The 21,327-nt window shown below is 38.9% G+C and overlaps 1 protein-coding gene across 2 annotated transcripts in view; it reads right to left on the reverse strand.

Annotated features, from left to right (window-relative positions):
• LPAR1 (lysophosphatidic acid receptor 1) overlaps window positions 1-21,327 on the reverse strand; it is a 161,743-nt gene that overhangs the window by 56,110 nt on the left and 84,306 nt on the right. For both annotated transcript variants that reach the window (XM_040238574.1, XM_040238565.1), the window contains exon 3: window positions 5,649-6,396. In XM_040238574.1, the coding sequence (XP_040094508.1) occupies window positions 5,649-6,396 (748 nt within the window). The remainder of the gene's footprint in view (window positions 1-5,648; window positions 6,397-21,327) is intronic.

Raw genomic sequence — 21,327 nt, forward strand, 5'->3', positions numbered from 1 at the left:
ACTGCCTCCTCTGGGAGCCCTCCTTTCCCTCCACTCTGCCCAGACATCAACTAGCATGTGGGTCCCACTGCTTTTGCAACTCTCTCTTAGTCTCCTCTAATACACTGTAAGCTCAGTAAAGAATGGATTATAAAAGCAAAAATAAACAAGTAGGATTACATCAAACTAAAAAGGAGGATTACATTAAACTAAAAAGCTGCACAGCAAAGGAAACCATCAACAATACAAAAAGACAACCTACTGAATGGTAGGAAGAGAAAGAAAGTGAAGTTGGTCAGTCATGTCCAGCTCTGCAACCCTGGGAACTATACCCTTCCAGGCTCCTCCATCCATGGGATTCTCCAGGCAAAAATACTGGAGTGGGTTGCCATTTCATTCTCCAGGGGATCGTTCTGATCCAGGGATCGAACCTGGGTTTCCCGCATTACAGGGAGACACTTAACCCTCTGAGTCACCAGGGATGAAAACATTTTACTGAATGGTAGAAGATACTTGCAAATGATAAATCTGATAAGGAGTCAATACCCAAAATATATAAAAATACTCACACAACTCAACAACAACAAAGTCTGATTTAAAAATGGGCAGAGGACCTGAACAGACATTCTTCCAGAAGACAGATAGTCAACAGACACATGAAAAGATGTTCAGATCACTAATTATTAGAGAAATGTAAATCAAAACCACAATAAGATATTACCTCTTGGCTGTCAGAGTGACTATTATCAAAAAGGAAAGAAATAACAAGTATTGGAGAAGATGCGGAGAAAAGGGAACCCTCCTACATTGTTGGTGGGAATGGAAATTGGTACAGTCACTATGAAAACCAGTGTGGAGATTCCTCAAAAAATTAAAAGTAGAACTACCATATGATGCAGTTATCCGACTCCGGGGTGTTTATCCAAAGAATAAAAAGACACTAATTTTAAAAGATATGTGTACCACTATGTTCAACACAACGTTATTTACATAGCCAAGATATGAAAACAATCCAAGTGCCCATCAATAGATGGCTGGATAAGGAAGATGTAGTATCAGACACAACGGAATACTACTCAGCTATAAAAAAAAAGATGATATTTTGTTATTTATAACATGGATGGACCTTGAAGGTATTATTCTAAGTGGAGTAAGCCAGAGAAAGACAAATATATGATTTCATTTATTGCGGAACTAAAGTAATGGTTACCAGAGGGGAAGGAGTGGGGAAGAGGGTGAAATGGATAAGAGATCAACAGTATGGTGACAGATGGAAACTAAATTTTTGGTAGTGAGCATGCTGTATAAATATACTGCTGTACCACATGAAACTTACATAATATTATAAACCAATGTTGTCTCAATTTTTAAAAAATGGTGTTTACCTTATTCATCTTTTTATCCCTTAGTACATATTTAACAACTCAACAATATGTTTGTTGAATTAAATTGAACACAGAAGTACATAATGATTTGCTTATAGGGTATTTGCTGAATTATCTTTCATCACAGGAACAAGAAAACAATGGGCTCTCCTTGGTGTAAGGCACAGTCGTTTAGCTTCAGTGGTGATCATTTCAAGCCAGAAGGGATCCAACTAGAAAAACAGTGTCTCTCTCTTCTTCTCCAAAGAGACAGGCTCCACCTGGATTTATTTTGCTTTATGTTCCTCACTCTCTCCCACGATTACAATGCAAAAAGCTCCACACCATAACCATTATTTTCTCTTTCCAAATCCTGGTTTCCCTCTTCTCTAATTATGCCCAACAGAAGTGTCCCCATCACAAAGAACACAGCAAGAAAGGCAAGGACTTATAACTCAAGATAGAGTGTGGTCAAATAAGGAAGAACTTGACTGCCATTCTGAATCAACTGTGGAACAAACTCAAAAGGAATTCTTGGTAAAATGTCAAGTGGGGAGAATTCAAGCCTGGGGAAAGGATAACATGACCTCATACTAGGACAATGAACCTTCAAGTTAACTACACCTTGAGCTAAACACTCCCTTAATCAGAAGCTGTCAGTGACTGATGCTCCAACACCAAACAACGAAAAAGAGCCTACGAGATGAGAGTCGTAAGGGGCAGCATCAGAAAAAAAAGGAGGAAAGGCATGCTCCCTGAAAGCTTTCTTCTACCCAGGAAACAGAGCACAGGCAACTAGGCAGTATCAACAGAAACAAATGGGATTACAATGTTTCAATGCACCAGCACAGTGTTGCTCAAGCTTTGTATCTCCATCTAGCATGTTCCAGTAGCTGTTGGTATTACAGAGGCAGGAATAGAATGGAGGTAAAAAACACATGGGTTCTGGAAACAGACTGCCTGAAAATATCCTAGTTCCTGTACTTAACCAGCTGTGTGACCTTGGGCAAATTACCTAATGTCCCTGTGCCTCAGTTTCCACCTCTGGATAATGAAGCTAACAAACAAGATAATATAGCTTGGCACATGATTTAAACGCTATATGTGTTTTACAAATAAAACTATTAAGATCTAGTACTCACTCAAGAGCAGCTTCAAAACTGCTACTAGTATTGCCATCATAAATCTCAAAGACCCTTTTATTTTATGTTGACTCCTAGCAATTTGACTTGTCGACCAACAAATCCTTTTAACTGAAGGATAAATAACCAATAAACATTGGTTTACTGAACTAAATAAGTCTAAAACCCAGAGGTCACTCTGACATGGTGAAATACAAACTGAAGGTTTGACACAGTTAAATCAAACCATAGTCATCACCAGAATAAATGAATAAGCAATTATTTACTGAGCAGCCACTGTGGTCACTTTCCTAGCTGTAGTAAATATTTGATGGGAAGGCATAAAATGTGACAGGGATGTAACCAGTCTTGGCTTCTGCCACACGACTAAACAAAATGGCATCAACTTAGTGAATTCACTCTGGCTTCTTCTGGTCCTCAGTTTTGAAGGCTTGGAAATTTAGTTTTGTCACCACATTCATTTATTCAACAGTTACTTGACAAGCACCTACTTTGCACCAGATCCTACAAACGGAAATGTGGAGAAAATGGACAACACATCATTACAATCCCTGCCCAAAGTTGCAAAGTTGACAATTTGGCAGAAAGACATATTAAAAACCCAAATGTGCACTACAAAAATACCTGATTGTCAATAACCTAATTTACAATGAGAAGAGCTTCGAGTAGACTAGAATTTTTGTTCCTACAGACCAACTCATCTCTTGGCAAGCATGACTACATAAAATTCAAGCAGGGGAGTATGCTGTATGAATGGGATCCAGGCACCACATTGACAAAAAAACCCCCGGGAATGTTTAGGGTTGTAAATTACCTATTCTCCCATTCTCACCCCTTTTCTCCAAAAGTCTAAAGTCCACTTTTCAAATGTCTCCTTCCTCTACTACAATCCCATACACTATCTTGTCTCACCAAATTTCTTCACCTATCACCCTGATTGACGTTTTCCATGTTCTAAAATTTCCTCCATCATACACCTATAGAAATAGTGCCACTTATTTCAGAGGCAGCCACATATATCCAATCTTTGTAGAGTTCACCAGTTTAACCTTAGAGGGTAGCGTGATATCTGTTACTTTTACATTAGGGGTTGGTGTGGTGGGGCAGAAGAGCCACTTAGGACCATTGTGTCCTGAAACTGTTGCTCCATAAACCCTCAAAGTAGTTCTCATTTAACCTGCAAAATCACCCAATCAGGCCCAAAAGTTAACTTTATATGAATCATTAAGCATATTACACACTGGAAAATGCTAGGCACTATACAAAGGTCAAAATTAAAGCAAGAACTTGGCAGGTTCATAGTCCAAGTTCACTAGTTATTTTCTGTTGGTCGTTCTATGAACTATGAGCAGTACTTGAGATAAAAGTAGAAAAAGTGCATGCATATGAAAAATTTCAACCAATACTCAGATCAGCAGTAAACGAATACCTGAGTCAATACAGAAGTGAAATATCTCACGTTATTTAATAATAATTAAAAAAAAAAACCAGCATCCATGTTTCATGTTTCATCTCTACCATGGAGAATGTATCTAGCACAGGAAAGCACAGGACTTTTGTTGATAATTAAACACAGACGGAAACCATTTTTGTACTTCAATTGAACTTTGTTTGATGGAAAAAGATAATTTCACATCTGAGGTGATGGGGGTGCCAGTTAGTCATAGTGTCAGGCCTTTGGTTGTGTCGACAATCCCAAGACCTGGTCTTTATCCTGAGAGCCGTAATTAGGGCTCTCTTTCCCATAGCTAAAATTAACATTGCTCCAGCATTTCAGAGGATCCACATAATCCCAGGTTCCATCCACTCAACCCTGCTTTACAAACTGGAGTAAAGAGCAATAGAGGAACTTGCCACTGAATTTTCATGGAGAAAGATGAAATGCTTAATATTTTTTAAAAATATATTTTTTAATGTGATGAAACAGCAACTTGAATACAGTCTATGGAGAAAATGTAATTCCAGAGGGTAATTATTTAAAATGCTCAATGGATGAACTTTTAAAGGGCTCAGACAGTAAAGTGTCTGTCTACAATGCGGGAGACCCAGGTTCGATCCCTGGGTTGGGAAGATTCCTTGGAGAAGGAAATGGCAATCCACTCCAGGACTATTACCTGGAAAATCCCATGGACAGAGGAGCCTGGTAGGCTATAGCCCATGGGGTCGCAAAGAGTCGGACACGACTGAGCGACTTCACTTCACTTCACTTCAAGATCCAAAAGAAATATTCTGTGTGTTTCTTCTTCATAGACACATTTCCAGGAGTCAGCACAAGGCCTAGAAGTTATGAGGTGTTCTTTTAACTCTTTTCTGAAAACATAAATGAATAACTATATTCCTCTGGATCACTAACCATGAATTTTTCATCCAGGAAAAATAATAGTTATTTAAAGACAAAATATTCCAGTATACATCACATAAAAGAATAAAACCTTGTTTTTCATCTTGAAAGATGAATTAACTTTCACCACTAAAAACAGGCTCAATGGACATGAGTTTGAGCAGACTCTGGGAGATGGTAAAGGACAGGGAAGCCTGGCGTGCTGCAGTTCATGGGGTCACAAAGAGTAGGACATGACTTAGCAACTAAACAACAACAATTAAAAACAGACAATTAATGGGAAAAAAATAAGTTTTCATGAAGATGACTGTCACAGATGGCATTAATGCTAAACAATTTTGTGCAATAAATATATAAAAATCTTGATGTACTTACCTATGTGCATGCAGTAGCAATGACTGAATGTGAAAGATGTCTTACTAGGAAACAGACTCATAAAAATGACTATATATGAAAGAATATTCCTAAGAGACTAAAAATACTTTCTGGGAATTTGTAATAAACAGACTATGGACAAAAGTTCCATAATCGGGGCTGTAATAAAACCTTTTAAAAGCAAGTGTTTGGCAATACTTGATAGCCAAACTTGTTAATAAGATCTTCCCCATCATCACCATTTGTATCACATCACTAAGACATTACTTCCCTGAGACCAATTCTGTAATTATAGGAAGACCGGGATGCTGACTTTATCATAAACCTTTGCTATAAAGATGCCTTGTCCCCTTGTAATTCCTGCATGGAATGTTCACACCTCGTGGAGGTTCACACTGTTGTTTTATCCCTACCATAAACTGATCTGGTTTGTTTACGGTAACTCACCAAGGACAATGACCACGGTCTTCAGAAGACTCATCATGGTATCCCGATTCCGTCGGGGTCCAGAACTATGCCGAGACATCCTCATAGTCCTCTGGCGAACATAGCCAAAGATATGAGCATACAGAACCACCATGACGACAAAGGTCACCAAGTTGAAAATGGCCCAGAAGACCAAGTAAGAGTCGCTGTAGAGGGGCGCCATGTTGGAACAATTTTCAATATCACAAATGCAGTTCCAACCCACACTGGGAATCGCCCCCATGACGATGGCCATGGTCCAGATGACCACAATCACCACCACCACGCGCCGATTGCTCATCCGCGTGTGCAGCTGCATACGGAAAACTGTGATGTGCCTCTCAATTGCAATGGCCAGGAGGTTGGCCACCGAGGCCGTCAGGCTGGTGTCAATGAGGCCCTGACGCAGGAGCCACGTGCTGACAGTCAGTCTCCGAGTATTAGGTCCTGTGTTGAACATTAGGTAGAAGTAGGCCAACCCAGCAAAGAAGTCCGCAGCAGCCAGATTCGCCATTAAGTAATAAATAGGAAAATGGAAGCGGCGGTTGACATAGATCGCCACCATGACCAGGAGGTTGGCCAACATGATGAAGATACAGACGGTGATTCCAAGCCCCATCACCAGCTTGCTGACTGTGTTCCATTCCGTGGCGAGATACTTTCCACTCCGGTTATAAAAGAAGGCGATGGACTCGTTGTAGAAGCACTGCGGTTCATTCATGGCTGTGAACTAAAAGAGAAAGGAAGAAAGATGAGAAAAAGCGAAAAACCACAGATCCAAATTTAAAGATGTATAGATAAAGCAAGCTTCTATGGTAAATGTGGCCCCCAAAAAGCCATAAGCAAAGAATTTGAAAATCTGACTCTCTGTAATGTTCTATGATTATGTTGAAACCCCAAGATTTCTTACAGTTTCACTGTCCCCAAGATTAAAGAGAGTTGGAGTTAAATAAATGACAAGGTCTGTGCTTGGTGGTTGCACATCATTGAAGTCTACTAGAAAAGCCACACGACCCAGAAATCGTGCTTAAAATATATGAGACAGATGAGAATTTTGCAAGAGTGTTGCAACTGGAATATTTATCACAGTGCAATCTATTTTGACCTGTTATTTAGGGAATCTGTAAACACAGTTGGTTTATAGATTGGGTATTATTGCCCTATTATTCTGCATTTCTGTTCTCACATAGCGTGTTCAATCTGTGTCAGGCATCTTGTAACGTTAAGTCCCCACAGGAACTATCAGTGCCAACATTTCAAAGAGGTCACTATGCATCAAAGCTTCTTTGCCCAAAGCCAGCGTTTGCTGTTCAACATTCCTGTGGTCAGCACTGTCTATCCCCACAACTACTTACCCCAGAATGGCATTTATCAACACATCTATGTTTGAGAACTTTTTTCTTTTTGGAGGACATAAAAATTATATTACCTAGTGTAACCTTCAAAGAGCAGTTGCTATTTGGACACTTTTCTAAAGCATATCTTTTAAAATGATAATGAGTGATTCAGTTCAGTTCAGCTGCTCAGTCATGTCTGACTCTTTGCGACCCCATGAACCGCAGCACGCCAGGCCTCGCTGTCCATCACCAACTCCCAGAGTTCACCCAAACCCATGTCCATTGTGTCGTTGATGCCACCCAACCATCTCATCTTCTGTCATCCCCTTCTCCTCCTGCCTTCAGTCTTTCCCAGCATCAGGGCCTTTTCGAATGAGTCAGGTTTCGCATCAGGTGGCCAAGTGTTGGAGTTTCAGCTTCAACATCAGTCCTTCCAGTGAACACCCAGGACTGATGTCCTAATGTTTTATTATGTGTTTTCTTATTTTTAACATCCTCAATTGGAATATATTTGCTTATTAACTACTTCAACTCTTAATTGAATCCAAAATGGATTGAGGAGGTTTATAACAGAATGATATAGGCAGTCAATAAAACTATTAGAATAAAATTAGAGAGTAAGAAGTAACATGAAGGAGAAACTAGAAAATTACACAGCAAATCAACTTTCTTAAAGACTTAATTAAGTTCACCTGACTCCTAAAATTGCAGAATAATTTTTGAAGACAGCTCACAACCAACCTTTTTATACTGCAATGCATTTGATAAATAATCTAGCAAATACAGTTTTTTTTAAAGCAAATATAGTTTAACCGCTAGTTTTGATCAAATATTCTACTGAATATCCGTGGATTGTGCATAAATGTTTACCAATCACAGAAACCTCCAAAACAGTGTGTGAGATTCTTCTTGAATGCTTAAGTCTCCTGACTTGTCCAGACATCTAGGGTCTCTTTCCTCATTTATACTCAACAGACTTTAGATCATGCTTCTATAATCATCACTTACTATGCTGTATAATTATTGATCACCTTGTTTCTTAAAAAGATGACACTCCAGGGGAAGAGTGGGGACCTTGCCTTACACATCTTGGTATTTCATGTACCTTCCACAGAGAACCCCTCATTGGAGATCTGAGAATTTATGCTTCATTTTACTTCAAATCTTGCCATTACTCTGGGTAACATCTAATTTTCTAGCTTCTCAGTTTCTTGATCTCATCACTCATGCCCTTCTATTCCTATAACTCAGCTGCCCACTCCCCTGGTCACACCCTGAACTTTGTAATCATTCAAAACTGTTTCCGTTTGGAAATAATTGATACATTCAATATTCTTTACATTTTAATTACTCTTCCCATTCTTTCCAGTTTATACATTCTAGTTCCTCACTTCCCATTCTTCTCTATTTCTCATTTGATCCCCAATACAGCAGTTTTTTGAAGCCATCTATTTCCTTAAGCATCCTACTTTTTTCCCAGTAGATTACCTATCTTACCCCTTTTCCTTATCCATCTCAGGTTCCATAGTATATCATTTCAACCACTTTTTTTGCTAACACAGGAACACATTCTCTTTTTGAAGACTCTGAGGTCAGGTTTCCTTCAGAATTTAAACACTTTCTGGTTTTGTTTTTGCTTTTGGCCACCAGGATGTCGGATCTTAGTCCCCCAACCAAAGATGGAACCCGCACCCCCTGTAGTGGAAGCACAGAGTCTCTGTCACTGGACTGCCAGGGAAGTTCCCCCAAATTTGCTGGTTCTAAGCACAGTTATAGAGGACATAATCCTTATCTGATGTAACAGCCCCATCAGAATTTGGGGCAGCACTCCATAAGGATACACATTAATTTCTAAAATAAAACATGAATGTTGTGCTTAGTCACAGGCGTGTCCGACTCTGAGACCCCCTGGACTGTAGCCTGCAAGGCTCCTCTCTCCAAGGAATTTTCCAGGCAAGAATATTGGAGTGGGTTGCCATTTCTTACTCCAGGGGATCTTCCCGACCCAGGGATCAAACCACATCTCTTGTGTCTCCTGCATTGGCAGGCAGGTTCTTTACCGCTTGAGCCACCTTGGAAGCTCTAAAATATGAGCATATACACTAAGTTTGATAAATAAAGGTTGTAAGTAGCCTCACATTGATTCATTCAGAGCACATTGTGCCATTGAGTTAAGAAAAACAATCTTCCACTTTCAGACCTTCTTGACTTTTATAATTTCAAGTTAAGAAGCAGAGACCTTTATCTTTTAATCGACTTGCTCCACTGTACTTCTGTAACCATTTTTTAGACTAAAACCAGTCTTGGATGAATACAACTGGTTCCTGTAACGGTAAAGAACCCTCCTGACACCGCAGGAAACAAGAGATGCGGGTTCAGTTCCTGGGTCGGGAAGATGCCCTGGAGAAGGACACGGCAACCCACTCCAGTGTTCTTGCCTGGAGAATCCCATGGACAGAGGAGCCTGGTGGACTATAGTTCATGGGGTTGCAAAGAGTCAGATATGACTGAGCAACTAACACTACTCCATACTTATGCCAAAGCTTCTGAGAAATGTTAGAGGAAATCTAAAATACCCGGTGGGCTTCCCAGATAGCTCAGTTGGTAAAGAATCCGCCTGCAATGCAAGAGACCCCGGTGCAGTTCCTGGGTTGGGAAGATCTTCAGAATGGATAGGCTACCCACTCCAGTATTCTTGGGCTTCCTCTGTGGCTCAAGTGGTAAAGAATCAGCCTCAATTGAGACTTTAATGCCGTAAGAAATCTGATTTTCTCCCTAATTAGTATTCTGTGTCTTCTTCACAGTAACTATTTTAAACTTATCTATTATTCTCCCTTGAGTCCCACCTTCCATCTCTCATCAGCAGTTGCCAAAAGGGGAAACTTATTGGAACTCTTACCTTTAAAATTGCTACTCAAGAATCTCTCCTTCCTTCTCCTTCTGTTACAATGGAAAAGGCAGGCATACCCTTTGTCTTCAAGTGTTCTGAATCCCATCCATCCCTACTATTTCCAGAACCTTGTTCTATAAACTGCTTCCTTTCTCTTCCTCAGATCTTCAATCCCCCTCCTCACTCAGTCTTCTCTCCCATGAATCTTTCCTATCTATATATAATCAAGCTGGTTTAATCTCTACCAAAGACAGAAGGAAAGCCTTACAAGAACTTCATGTTCACGTCCAGGTTTGATGATTCTTTCCCCTTCATGGCCAATTGCTCTCTGTTATGTCTCACTGGACACACACTGGTTTCTCAATTACCTGTCATATGGCTTCTCCTCCCCCACCCCCCATGAAAACCACTCTAGCCAATCCTTGAGTTTCACATAACTTTCCAAAGTCGCACCAATCTGGTGGCTGGTCCAGTGGAAACTTTTCAGTCCTCACCATACTAACCCCTCAGAGCATTAGACACATGCCTGGAAGCCTCTTTTTAAGAAAATTCTCTTTCTTTGACTCTCGTAACATCATATTCTCCTGGGTGCTGACCTCTTTCTTGGGCTGGTCCTCCACAGTCATTTCCAAGATTCCCCATCCTCTGTGCAATGTTACTATTTCTACCCTATATTCTCATTTAACACGCTTGTACTGATTTTTCAAAAATGTCCTCCGAGATTTCAGTTATCTAATACACCTCAAATATTCCCATGCCCAGTCATTCAGTCGTGTCCAACTCTTTGTGACGCCAAGGACTATAGCCTGCCAGGCTCCTCTATCCATGACATTTTCAGGCAAGAATACTGGAATGGGTTGCCATTTCCTTCTCCAGGGGATCTCCCGACCCAGGGATCAAACCCACATTTCCTGTATTTCCTGGATTGGCAGGCTGATTCTTTACCACTCACCCACCTGGGGAGCCCAAATATTCCCATACCTATACATTTAACCCCTATTCCTTTCCCGTGCTTTAAGCAAATATCAAATTACCCACCATTATCTCTGACTATTGCATAGTCTCTGTGTTCAAAACCAAGCTCAAACTTAAAATCTTCCCCAGTTTGTTCCTCCTGTGGTCTCTATTGCCAAGGCTGCTGCTGCTGCTAAGTCGCTTCAGTCATGTCCGACTCTGTGCGACCCCATAGACAGCAGCCCACCAGGCTCCTCCGTCCCTGGGATTCTCCAGGCAAGGACACTGGAGTGGGTTGCCATTTCCTTCTCTAATGCATGCATGCATGCTAAGTCGCTTCAGTCGTGTCCGACTCTGTGTGACCCTATGCTAGAGAACCACTAGCTTTCCACTGGCCTGAGTGCTAAACCTGGGAAATTCCTTTTTCTCTCATCCTCATCATTCAATTAGTAACCATATCCTGTAAATTCTCCTTCCTCAGCATTTGTTCTCTTGCCTAGAGATTCCCAGGGACAGAGGAGCCTGTTGGGCTGCCGTCTATGGGGTCGCACAGAGTCGGACACGACTGAAGCAACTTAGCAGCAGCAGCAGCAGTGTCTGTTCAACCTGTTTACTATTCCACCCTCACGGCCACCAGCAATACTACTGTGCCTGTTTCCCAGGTGTTCTTTCTCCCTAGCACTAATCTCTTCTCTAGTGATCTTTCTAAAAGACAAAATTGCTCACACCGTTCCTCTACTCAAAGTGTTTCAGTGGCTTAGAAGAGCACATAAGTTAAAGATCTAAACTCTTCAACCACTTTATCAGACCTCTCTTGCCTCTCCTGCCTCAATTCAAGTTATTAATGACTTCAAGCTCTCTGCTTCACCTGTTTAATGTACTCTTTCACCTCTGGTTCTCAGCATCACTGAGAATGGAAGTTTTCTGCATCAGCATCCAGAGCATTTGTAAAACACAACTCGATGGCCACATCCCAAGAATTTCTGATTTAGTAGCGCTGAGATGGGGCCCAGGTGATACCTACGTTGCTAGTCTAAGGACCACACTTTGAGTACCACTGGCCTAGAACAATCTTTTCCCCAGTTTCACTTTATACTCATTCTTCATGTACCAGTTGAATACTATTCTTTCTAGTTGTTCTCCCAAGATCTTCCCATGTCTTGGCAAGGTGCTTCCTCTACAGTTCCCTGAATTACACCTATAACAACATACAATGTACAATAACTGCTTAATTATCTATTGACACGTCCCCACACTGGACTAAATATCATGAGGGCAGACGGTCTAGCTTTCTTGTTCGTTGTTGTATAGCATCCAACTATCAGACTAGATGCTAAATATATATTGATTGCTTTAAATTAAAGCTAATTCCAAAAATGTCTACATTTCAAGAGTTTCCTTTCTGCAAAGGATATTTTTTAAAATGTAAATATAAATGTTGTATTTCACAGCATTCCGATTTCTGAATGCTAACTGCCAACAACGTCAAGCAGTGATATATACAGCTTCAATGCTTTTCCCACATAGAAAAACTGTATCATTAATAATTACAATATAAAGTATTGTCTTTTTAAGCCACAGTACACTAAGATAAATAAAACTGACAAATTTCTTCTAAAGGCATCCAGTGTTTACTTAGCAATGGCATGTGACCTGGTTTTATGCCATCGCTTATCTCTTAAAAATTGAGTAGTGATACCATAAAAAGCATACCATATTTAATGACATAAATTACATGATTTTTTTGAACCTTGGTTTTATCATCTGTTAAATCAGAAAAGTGGACTAAATTATACATAAGGTCTATTTCAGATTTAAAATTCTATACCAAGAACATTCTGGATAAGAATTCAATATTTAATAAAATCACCAGCTAAATATTAAAGCAATAGAAAATATACCAGGAATTAAAAATAACAAAGGTCGATAACTCCTGTGGAGAAGGAGACCAGTACTCTTGCCTGGAGAATCTCATGAACAGAAGAGCCTGGAGGGCTACAATCCATAGCAAAGAACTGCGTATGACTGAAGCAGCTTAGCAAGATAATGCCAGAGGAAAAAAATTGGAATTTTAGCCAGATTTAGTACAACAGAACTGAACTGAAAGAAGCATTAAATCTTTTCTCCTATCATCTACAAAAACCAGCAGATCTAGAGAATAAGCAAAGGAGACTTTGGTAGCATCTTCAATGGTATTCAGGAAGGTAGTGTGAAAGTACTTCTTTACTTTTTCAGGACCTGATGGATTTAGGCAGAAATGCACATCAAGCTCTGGGAGTATCCAATTCAACTCTGACTGGGTGGACTATAAGCCATTAAGGTAGTCATGGTTACAAGGATAAAGCAAACGGGAAAAAAGTTAGCAAACACAATGGGGAGAAAGCAACTCAGAGGAGATGGCCATCCTGAAGAATAACACAAAATGCCTCCCCATGAAGCAGATACATGAAAAAAAAAGGGAGGGGAGGGGTGGGCAGAGGGAGAAGGGATTCAATGCCAGGATTTATATTTCTAATTTGTATTCTCAAAGTGCTTTGTTAGGATACAAGCACTGAAAATAGAGAAAGTCATTGTAAAGACAGAAAAAAATATTCCAGAAAAAACTCCATAGAGATTATATTAGCCTCCTATTGCTAACATAACAAATTGCCACAAATTTAGTAGCTTCAAGAGACAAATTTATTATCTTATAGTCCTGGAGGTCAGAAGTCCAAAGTGGGTCTCACTGGGCTAAATCAAGGTGTTGGCAGGACTGTGTTCCTTTCCAGAGGCTCTAGAGAATTTTTCATGTCTTTTCCAATTTGGAGAGACGGCCCACATTCCTTGTCTCCTGGACCCATTCCAGCTTCAAAGCCAATAATGACCAGTCAAGTCAAGCCCTTTTCACACTGACATTCTAACACTGACACTTCTTTCTCCATCTTCCACATTTAAAGATCCTTGTCCACCCAGATAACCTAGGATAATCTCCCCAACACAAAATATGGAACGTCATCACATATGAAAAGTCCCTTTTGCCATGTAAAGTAGCATATTCACTGGTTCCAGTATTAAGTACACAGTGGACATCATCAGAACTCCATTAGTGTGGCCACCAAAGAGATGAAAAGCCATTTCTGAATTAAAAGCAGTAATTCAGGCACTGAAATGAAGTATAAAAATTTCAGAAAACTGAAATGACAAGCAGAAAACATACTTAGGAAAGTTACTCAGTGCTCAGAGAAGGTCTGAGATAAGATAAAAGGAAAGAAGGCACATACAGGGGAAAAAAAAAAATTCCTAATGTAACTACTCTTCCAACTAAGACTAGGACAAAGCTTAAGTAACACAGCTTGAAGTATATGAAAAGTTACTGCTTAAAAAGAAAGACCTCAAGTTACTGATCCAAGTTTACATAAACTACAAAGGAATTAATTAAAATCAACTAAAATTCAGATATAGCTAGGGTAGATTTTGGAATCTCAGGGTTAAAATTCTAAATTCTAAAAATATAAAAAGTAAACAAAAAGCAAACAAATACTGAGAGAAAGAGAGAAAATACAGTATTTCCAAACTTCTGCTGTAGAATTCCAAAGGACAAATACAACCAATCAAAATATCCATTATTTCAACTGTACTTCAATTTGGGGGAAAAAAAAATCTCCATTATATGGAGACAGTGTTTGAGATCCATAAATTCTACAACCACCTATACTTAAATTCTCATAAGGGGATAATAAAGAACAGTCCTGAGATGTGGGAGCTCAGAATGATCAACATATACATTTCCTTCCTAAAGAAAATATGAATGCAAGTAAGCCATGAAAAAAGTAAAAATAAAAACCACAATAGAATAAAAAGACTAGCAGCAAGCATTAAAAATATACAAAACATAACTGACTCTAAGTAACTACTCTTCATATGGTTATAAAACAAAGCAAATATCAAAAATAACTTGAATGTATATTTATTGTAAAAACAGTAATAATCTGGAATTAAAATCATTGTATTGATAATAAAAAACATGTAACACTAAAATATCAATAAATATACACATATATATAGTGGGCACATAAGAATGATTGTGATTCATAATGAATGTTTTCATAAGAAAAATGACAGCACTGCCCCCAAAATCACTGCATTGATAAGACTTAAAAATGGGGGAAGAGAAGTATGTAAATATCTGTTTTATTACTTAAGCACAAATCAAAACATTCTATTTAAGTTGTAACAATAATTTTCAAAAATAAGTTTAAACATGATTCAAAAACCACCAAATTGAGTACTTAACATACTAAAAATAAGATGACTACTTTTCATATTACTGGAGAAAACAGAGGAAAAATAGGGGGGAAACAAACTACATAAAGAATGACAATTTTGTGAAATTTAAATATTTGTGAAATTTATATAGATAAAACTATACATGATTTCCCTTTCTTCTTTAGAAAAGTAATATGTGTTGCAAGAATTTAGGGGAAAACAAGAATATAATCAAACAAAACTCAAATACTTTTTAAAGTCCATTATTCCAAAATCTCAATCACTATAATTAGAAATGTCTCTGCAGTGAGTTACAGAATTCCACCCTGCCCAAGAAACAAAGACATAAATAAAACAGAGTGATTCCAAAAATAAACTGTCCTCAACGCTAAAAAGAGAAGTCCACAGTCATGCCCTTTTCACATCTACCGATTACATCACAGGATGATTGGGTTGGGGGAGGAGGCCTCACTGGCTGCTCTGCAGAACAGATGTTCCAAATCTCAGAAATTTACCTCACCTTATCATGTGATCTCAAAAGAAGTCATAACAAATCTGCCAAGCCTGAACTCTCAAGAGGCACAGAGGGTGTTCCTCTTCGTTACACACTTCCTTTGTTCCTTGGCACATTCACAGACATTACTGGAACGCCAGGTACAGGCAAGGCACTGCAATGGGCTATGCCTTCCAGGGGTACCAAAAAGATACACCTGGGTGCCTGCTGTGGGGCCACTCCCGTTCCATCCAGTGTGGTCTCTAATCTCTTGAAAGACAGCTACATCTTCATTAGCCAAGTGAAGGGAATGCTTAGCTCGCAGACTTACCAGCTCGCAGACCAGTAATTAAGTCTATATGATTTAGTAAGTATTTAGATAAGAATGTAAATATGCACTCTGACAGGCTAAAAAGAGATTTTAATCTATGCAGAATAAAGGACCAGTAATAAGACCTAAATCAAGCCAGTTTGGTTTCCCACTTCTGTTAAAGTAAAACAATGGAGTGGGTGAGGACTTCTTCCTGATTCTGACGCTCACCAGCTAACCTGGTCTCCAGTTAAGTCTCACAACATCTCTAAGTGTCGATTTCTCATTTGTAAAATAAGACATCTCTAGTGAAAGTGTTCAGAGAAGGCAATGGCACCCCACTCCAGTACTCTTGCCTGGAAAATCCCATAGACAGAGGAGCCTGGTAGGCTACAGTCCATGGGGTTGCTAAGAGTCGGATGCGATTGAGTGACTTCACTTTCACTTTTCACTTTCATGAACTGGAGAAGGAAATGGCAACCCACTCCAGTGTTCTTGCCTGGAGAATCCCAGGGACGGGGGAGCCTGGTGGGCTGCCGTCTATGGGGTCGCACAGAGTCGGACACAACGGAAGCGACTCAGCAGCAGCAGCAGTGAAAGTGTTAGTTGCTCAGCCGTGTCCCACTCTTTTCGACCCCGCGGACTGTAGCCCACCAGGCTCCTCTGTCCCTGGGATTCTCCAGGCAAGAATGCTGGAGGGGGCAGCCATTTCCTTCTCCAGGGGATCCTCCCGACCCAGGGATCAAACCCAGGTTTCCCACATTGCAGGTCGATTCCTTACTGTCTGAGCCACCAGGGAAGCCATGGATACTGGAGTGGGTAGCCTATCCCTACTCCAGGCATCATCCTGACCCAGGAACCAAACCAGGGTCTCCTGCATTGCAGGCAGATTCTTTACCAGCTGAGCTACCAGGGAATTCAATTCTAGTTCTTAAAGCTAAAATACTCAGACTTTCCACACATTTCCTCCCTCATTCCCTTCCACTCACAAAAAAAGATTGAAAAGAGATAGCCCAGAATTTAATAAATGTCATTAAGTCTCTAATTACAATAAAAATATTTCTCACACTTTTTTAGAGCCTCAAATGAGAAACAATAAAAAGAAAAAAGGAATGATCCACCACTAGAATCAGAAAACAGGCCACAAAATAATGCTGATAAAACCAAAAATGTTTGAAGTTAGAAAGTCATATTCCAAGTAGTTGAAGAACATGCAATTACTAGATTTTTTTTAAAGTTTATCTGAAAAAGTACATAAAATACTACTTCTTATACAATGTATAAGTAACAATGTATGCAAATATGATATACAGACATGTAAAAAAGAAAACTATGGAAAACAAACAGTAAATCAATGAAAACACTGTGTATCTATGAGTGACATCACATTAGCTGAATTTTCAGAGAGAATTTTGAGTCAGGCCCAGAAGGAAGAAATGGAAAAAAACAGACAAAAAAACAAACAAACACTAGGACATGCTAGAGAAAAATATAAGTAGTGTTTTAGACGTGCTGCTGAGCTCCAAGGGAACAGCAGACGGAGGTGACAGGATGCCCTGGTAGCAGACTGTCAACATTATGGAGACACGGCATTAAAAAGAAGATGAGCCCTTGGCCTTAACTGAGACAGCGACTTAGAACTGAGACCAAGAGCTAAGCTAGGAGTCTTGAAGATCTCCCTATCAGTAAGAGAGTGAACCAGAAAACATAATCTACACAGGTGCACTGGGGAAAACAAGTAAGTTTGTCTCATTTAGACTCCTGGTTGGGAAATAAATTAAAAGACTCCCTTCAGAAATGAAGACCCCAAGCCTATAAATCACACACAGATGGGATCTGAAGTTAGATCTGCAAGTCTGAGAACCCACAGAAGGAGAAATGAACAAAAGCCACAGCCCTAAAGCTTGTGATATCTCCGCCCACCCTCCAACCCCCACATCCACGTGCCTGGCACTAGCAAGCATCAGACCACTCCAGAGGGCCAGACATCAATACAGCCACACAGGATTCTCTCTGGTCAGCCTCACTGATGAATTAATCATCCCAAAGAATAAAAACACACAAGAAGGGTACATGCGTGACAATCAGCAGAACAGGACACAGTAGGATCGGATCCAAGAATATCAGACTAAAGACAAAACTGAACTGATGGAGCTTTTGCATTCTCCCTTTTCTACTTCAATTGGTTCCAGTTACATTTCCATTTCTATTCTTTAATGCTTATTTTTAATATTTGAACATGCATACTTGACGTCTAATCCTCTTCCCTTGGTAAGCACTCACTCCAATGCCTCCAGCTCCCTGTGGTTCAGCATTACTTCCATTCGTTTTGAAACCTACCTAAAATTACTTGATATTACATTCTCAGTTTATTTGGTTATCTTTGTATGATGCCAGCACACCCATGTTATGAGCACAAAAGAAAGATTAAAGAGTGAAATAAATTGTCAGCCAGTATTATTCGAGAACAAAAATAAAAAGTTCCTAAATAAAATTATCTATATTTATATATCTAGATCTATATAGGGAAAGAGAGAGATGTGACTAAACAGAATTTATTCCAGAATGCAAAGGTGATTTAACATTTAAAAAATCTGGTAATGGAAATCATGACGTGAACAAATTCAAGGAAAGAAAAAAGCCCAATGATCATCTCATTAGACATGTGTTTGGTAAATTTAAACAACTTTCATGATAACCTGCCAATCTAGGGTTAGAAGAAGACTTCCTTAACTTGGTAAAAGGTATATGTATGGCAACTATCATATTTGATGGAAATATTAATATTCCGTTTTAAGAAATAAAACAAAGCTAATTCAATCACCAGTTGCCTTTAGAATGTATTAGTGATTATAGCCAAAACAAAACCAAAAAAAAAAAAAGAAAAAGAAAAAAAAAACTTATTTCTTTATCACAAATGATTAATTATTTACATATAAAATACAAGATAATCTATAAACAAACTGTATTAACAGAGTTTAGCAAATTTGCTGAATTAAATATCAAGCCACATGAATTAACTATGTTCATATAGAAATATCACAAAATTTTTTAAAATTATTATTTCAAGGACAACACATAATAAAAAAAGGTTTATTGATTCTAGGAATAAGTCTAAATATTCAAAAGCTTACAAGGAAACCTAAATAATTGAAGAGATAGCATTTCATGGGCAGAGAAAGATGTTAAGATGTCAGTTTTCCAAAACAGTAATATATAAATTCAGTGCAATAAAATGAAAACCCGAAAGGGTTTTTCATGAAGCTTGACAGACTCTCTGAATACTGCTGCAGAAGTACAAAAGAGCCAGAGTACGCAAGATAAGTTGGAAGTCAAAGAACTAGATGCCCTATGGAAAACCACACTTTATTTCAAAGTGGTAGTAGTAAGACATGATATTGGCACAGAAAAACGAACAACCAATGACGTAGAAAAGAATCAGAAACATACCCTTTCATGATAACTTGATATAAGAGACATGGCTTTACCTACTAATGGGGAAAACAGCATTAACTGTTCATCTGTGTGAAAAAATAAAAGTAAAACAAACTGTCTTTTCCCTATCACACACAGAAATCAATTTCAGTAAAGACATTTGTTAAAAAGGAAATAAAAAAATATATTTATAATTTGCAACTAGGGGAATTTTTCTAAACAAGACCAAAACATTGACAAAATTCAAAACTTCCATGCAGCAAAAGACTTTCTAATCAATGAAAAGAAAAGTTAAAGAATAGTAAAATTTTGGCAATGCACATAATAAAGGTTTAGTTCACAAATCAAAATAGAAAAGCCAAACAATCCAATAGTAAAATAGGCAAAGATGGGGACAGGCAATTCATAAAAGAGGAAAGCTAAATGGCCAAACATCACATGAAAAGATAATTACCTTCCAGGGAATCAGAGAAAATTAAATAAAAACTGCAGTCAGATCCAATTAACCAACCATTCCATTGGGTGGTTAAAATTTAACAAGTCTGAAGATATCAAGAATTGATGAAGACTGCCATACAGTTATTGTAGGAATAAAATTTTAATACAACTGCTTTGCAAAACAGTTTGGCAAAAACCTCTTAAATTAGATATATTCATACACGACTGCACAATTCTAATGCTATAAAACCTCAAACATGTGCCTGAGGAGACATATAAGAATTTTCACTGCTACTCTTTTCTGATATCAAAATATTAGAAGTAACATAAAATATTCGTCAAACGGAGAAAGGACAAATTGTGAAATAACCAGAAAGATAAGCTATAAAGCAGCCAAATGAACAAAGTATAGCTTTACGTATGCTGATGACTAAACCAACTTGCAAAGTATACAAGCACTACGCCATTCTTAGAAATGTAAAAAAAAAAAAAAAAAATTACAGAAATATACTATATATTGTTTAAACATTTCCTTGACATATGTATATATCACAGATATATGGGAGGAGATGATAAGTATGAATTTATGGTGTGAGCCATAGGGGAGGTTAATAGAATAGGGAAGGAGTATAAGAGGCTCAACTTTATCTATAATGGCTCATTTGTTTATTTATTAAAGCACAAAATATTTTCCTCAGTTCAGTTCAGTCGCTCAGTTGTGTCCAACTCGTGGCAACCCCAAGGACTGCAGCACGCCAGGCCTCCGTGACCATCACCAACGTTCGGACCTTGCTCAAACTCGTCCATTGCGTTGGTGATGCCATCCAACCATCTCATCTTCAGTCGTCCCCTTCTCCTCCCGCCTTCAGTCTTTCCCAGCATCAGGGTCTTTTCAAATAAGTCAGCTCTTCCAATCAGGTGGCCGAAGTATTGGAGTTTCAGCTTCAACGTCAATGAATATTCAGGATTGATTTCTTTTAGGATGGACTGGTTGGATCTCCTTGCAGTCCAAGGGACTCTCAAGAGTCTTCTCCAACACCACAGTTCAAAAGCATCAATTCTTTGGCGCTCAGCCTTCTTCACAGTCCAACTCTCACATCCATACATGACCACTGGAAAGACCATAGCCTTGACTAGATGGACCTTTGTTGGCAAAGGAATATCTTTGCTTTTCAATATACTATCTAGGTTGGTCATAACTTTCCTTCCAAAGAGTAAGCATTTTTTAATTTCATGGCTGCAGTCACCATCTGCAGTGATTTTGGAGCCCAGAAAAATAAAGTCTGACACTGTTTCCCCATCTATTTCCCATGAAGTGATAGGACCAGATGCCATGATCTTAGTTTTCTGAATGTTGAGCTTTAAGCCAACTTTTTCACTCTCCTCTTTCACTTTCATCAAGAGGCTTTTTAGTTCCTCTTCACTTTCTGCCATAAAGGTGGTGTCATCTGCATATCTGAGGTTATTGATATTTCTCCCAGCAATCTTGATTCCAGCTTGTGCTTCTTCCAGCCCAGCATTTCTCATGATGTACTCTGCATATAAGTTAAATAAGCAAG

The sequence above is a fragment of the Oryx dammah genome, unplaced genomic scaffold (assembly GCF_014754425.2).
Source record: "Oryx dammah isolate SB20612 unplaced genomic scaffold, SCBI_Odam_1.1 HiC_scaffold_1, whole genome shotgun sequence".
NCBI lineage: Eukaryota > Metazoa > Chordata > Mammalia > Artiodactyla > Bovidae > Oryx > Oryx dammah.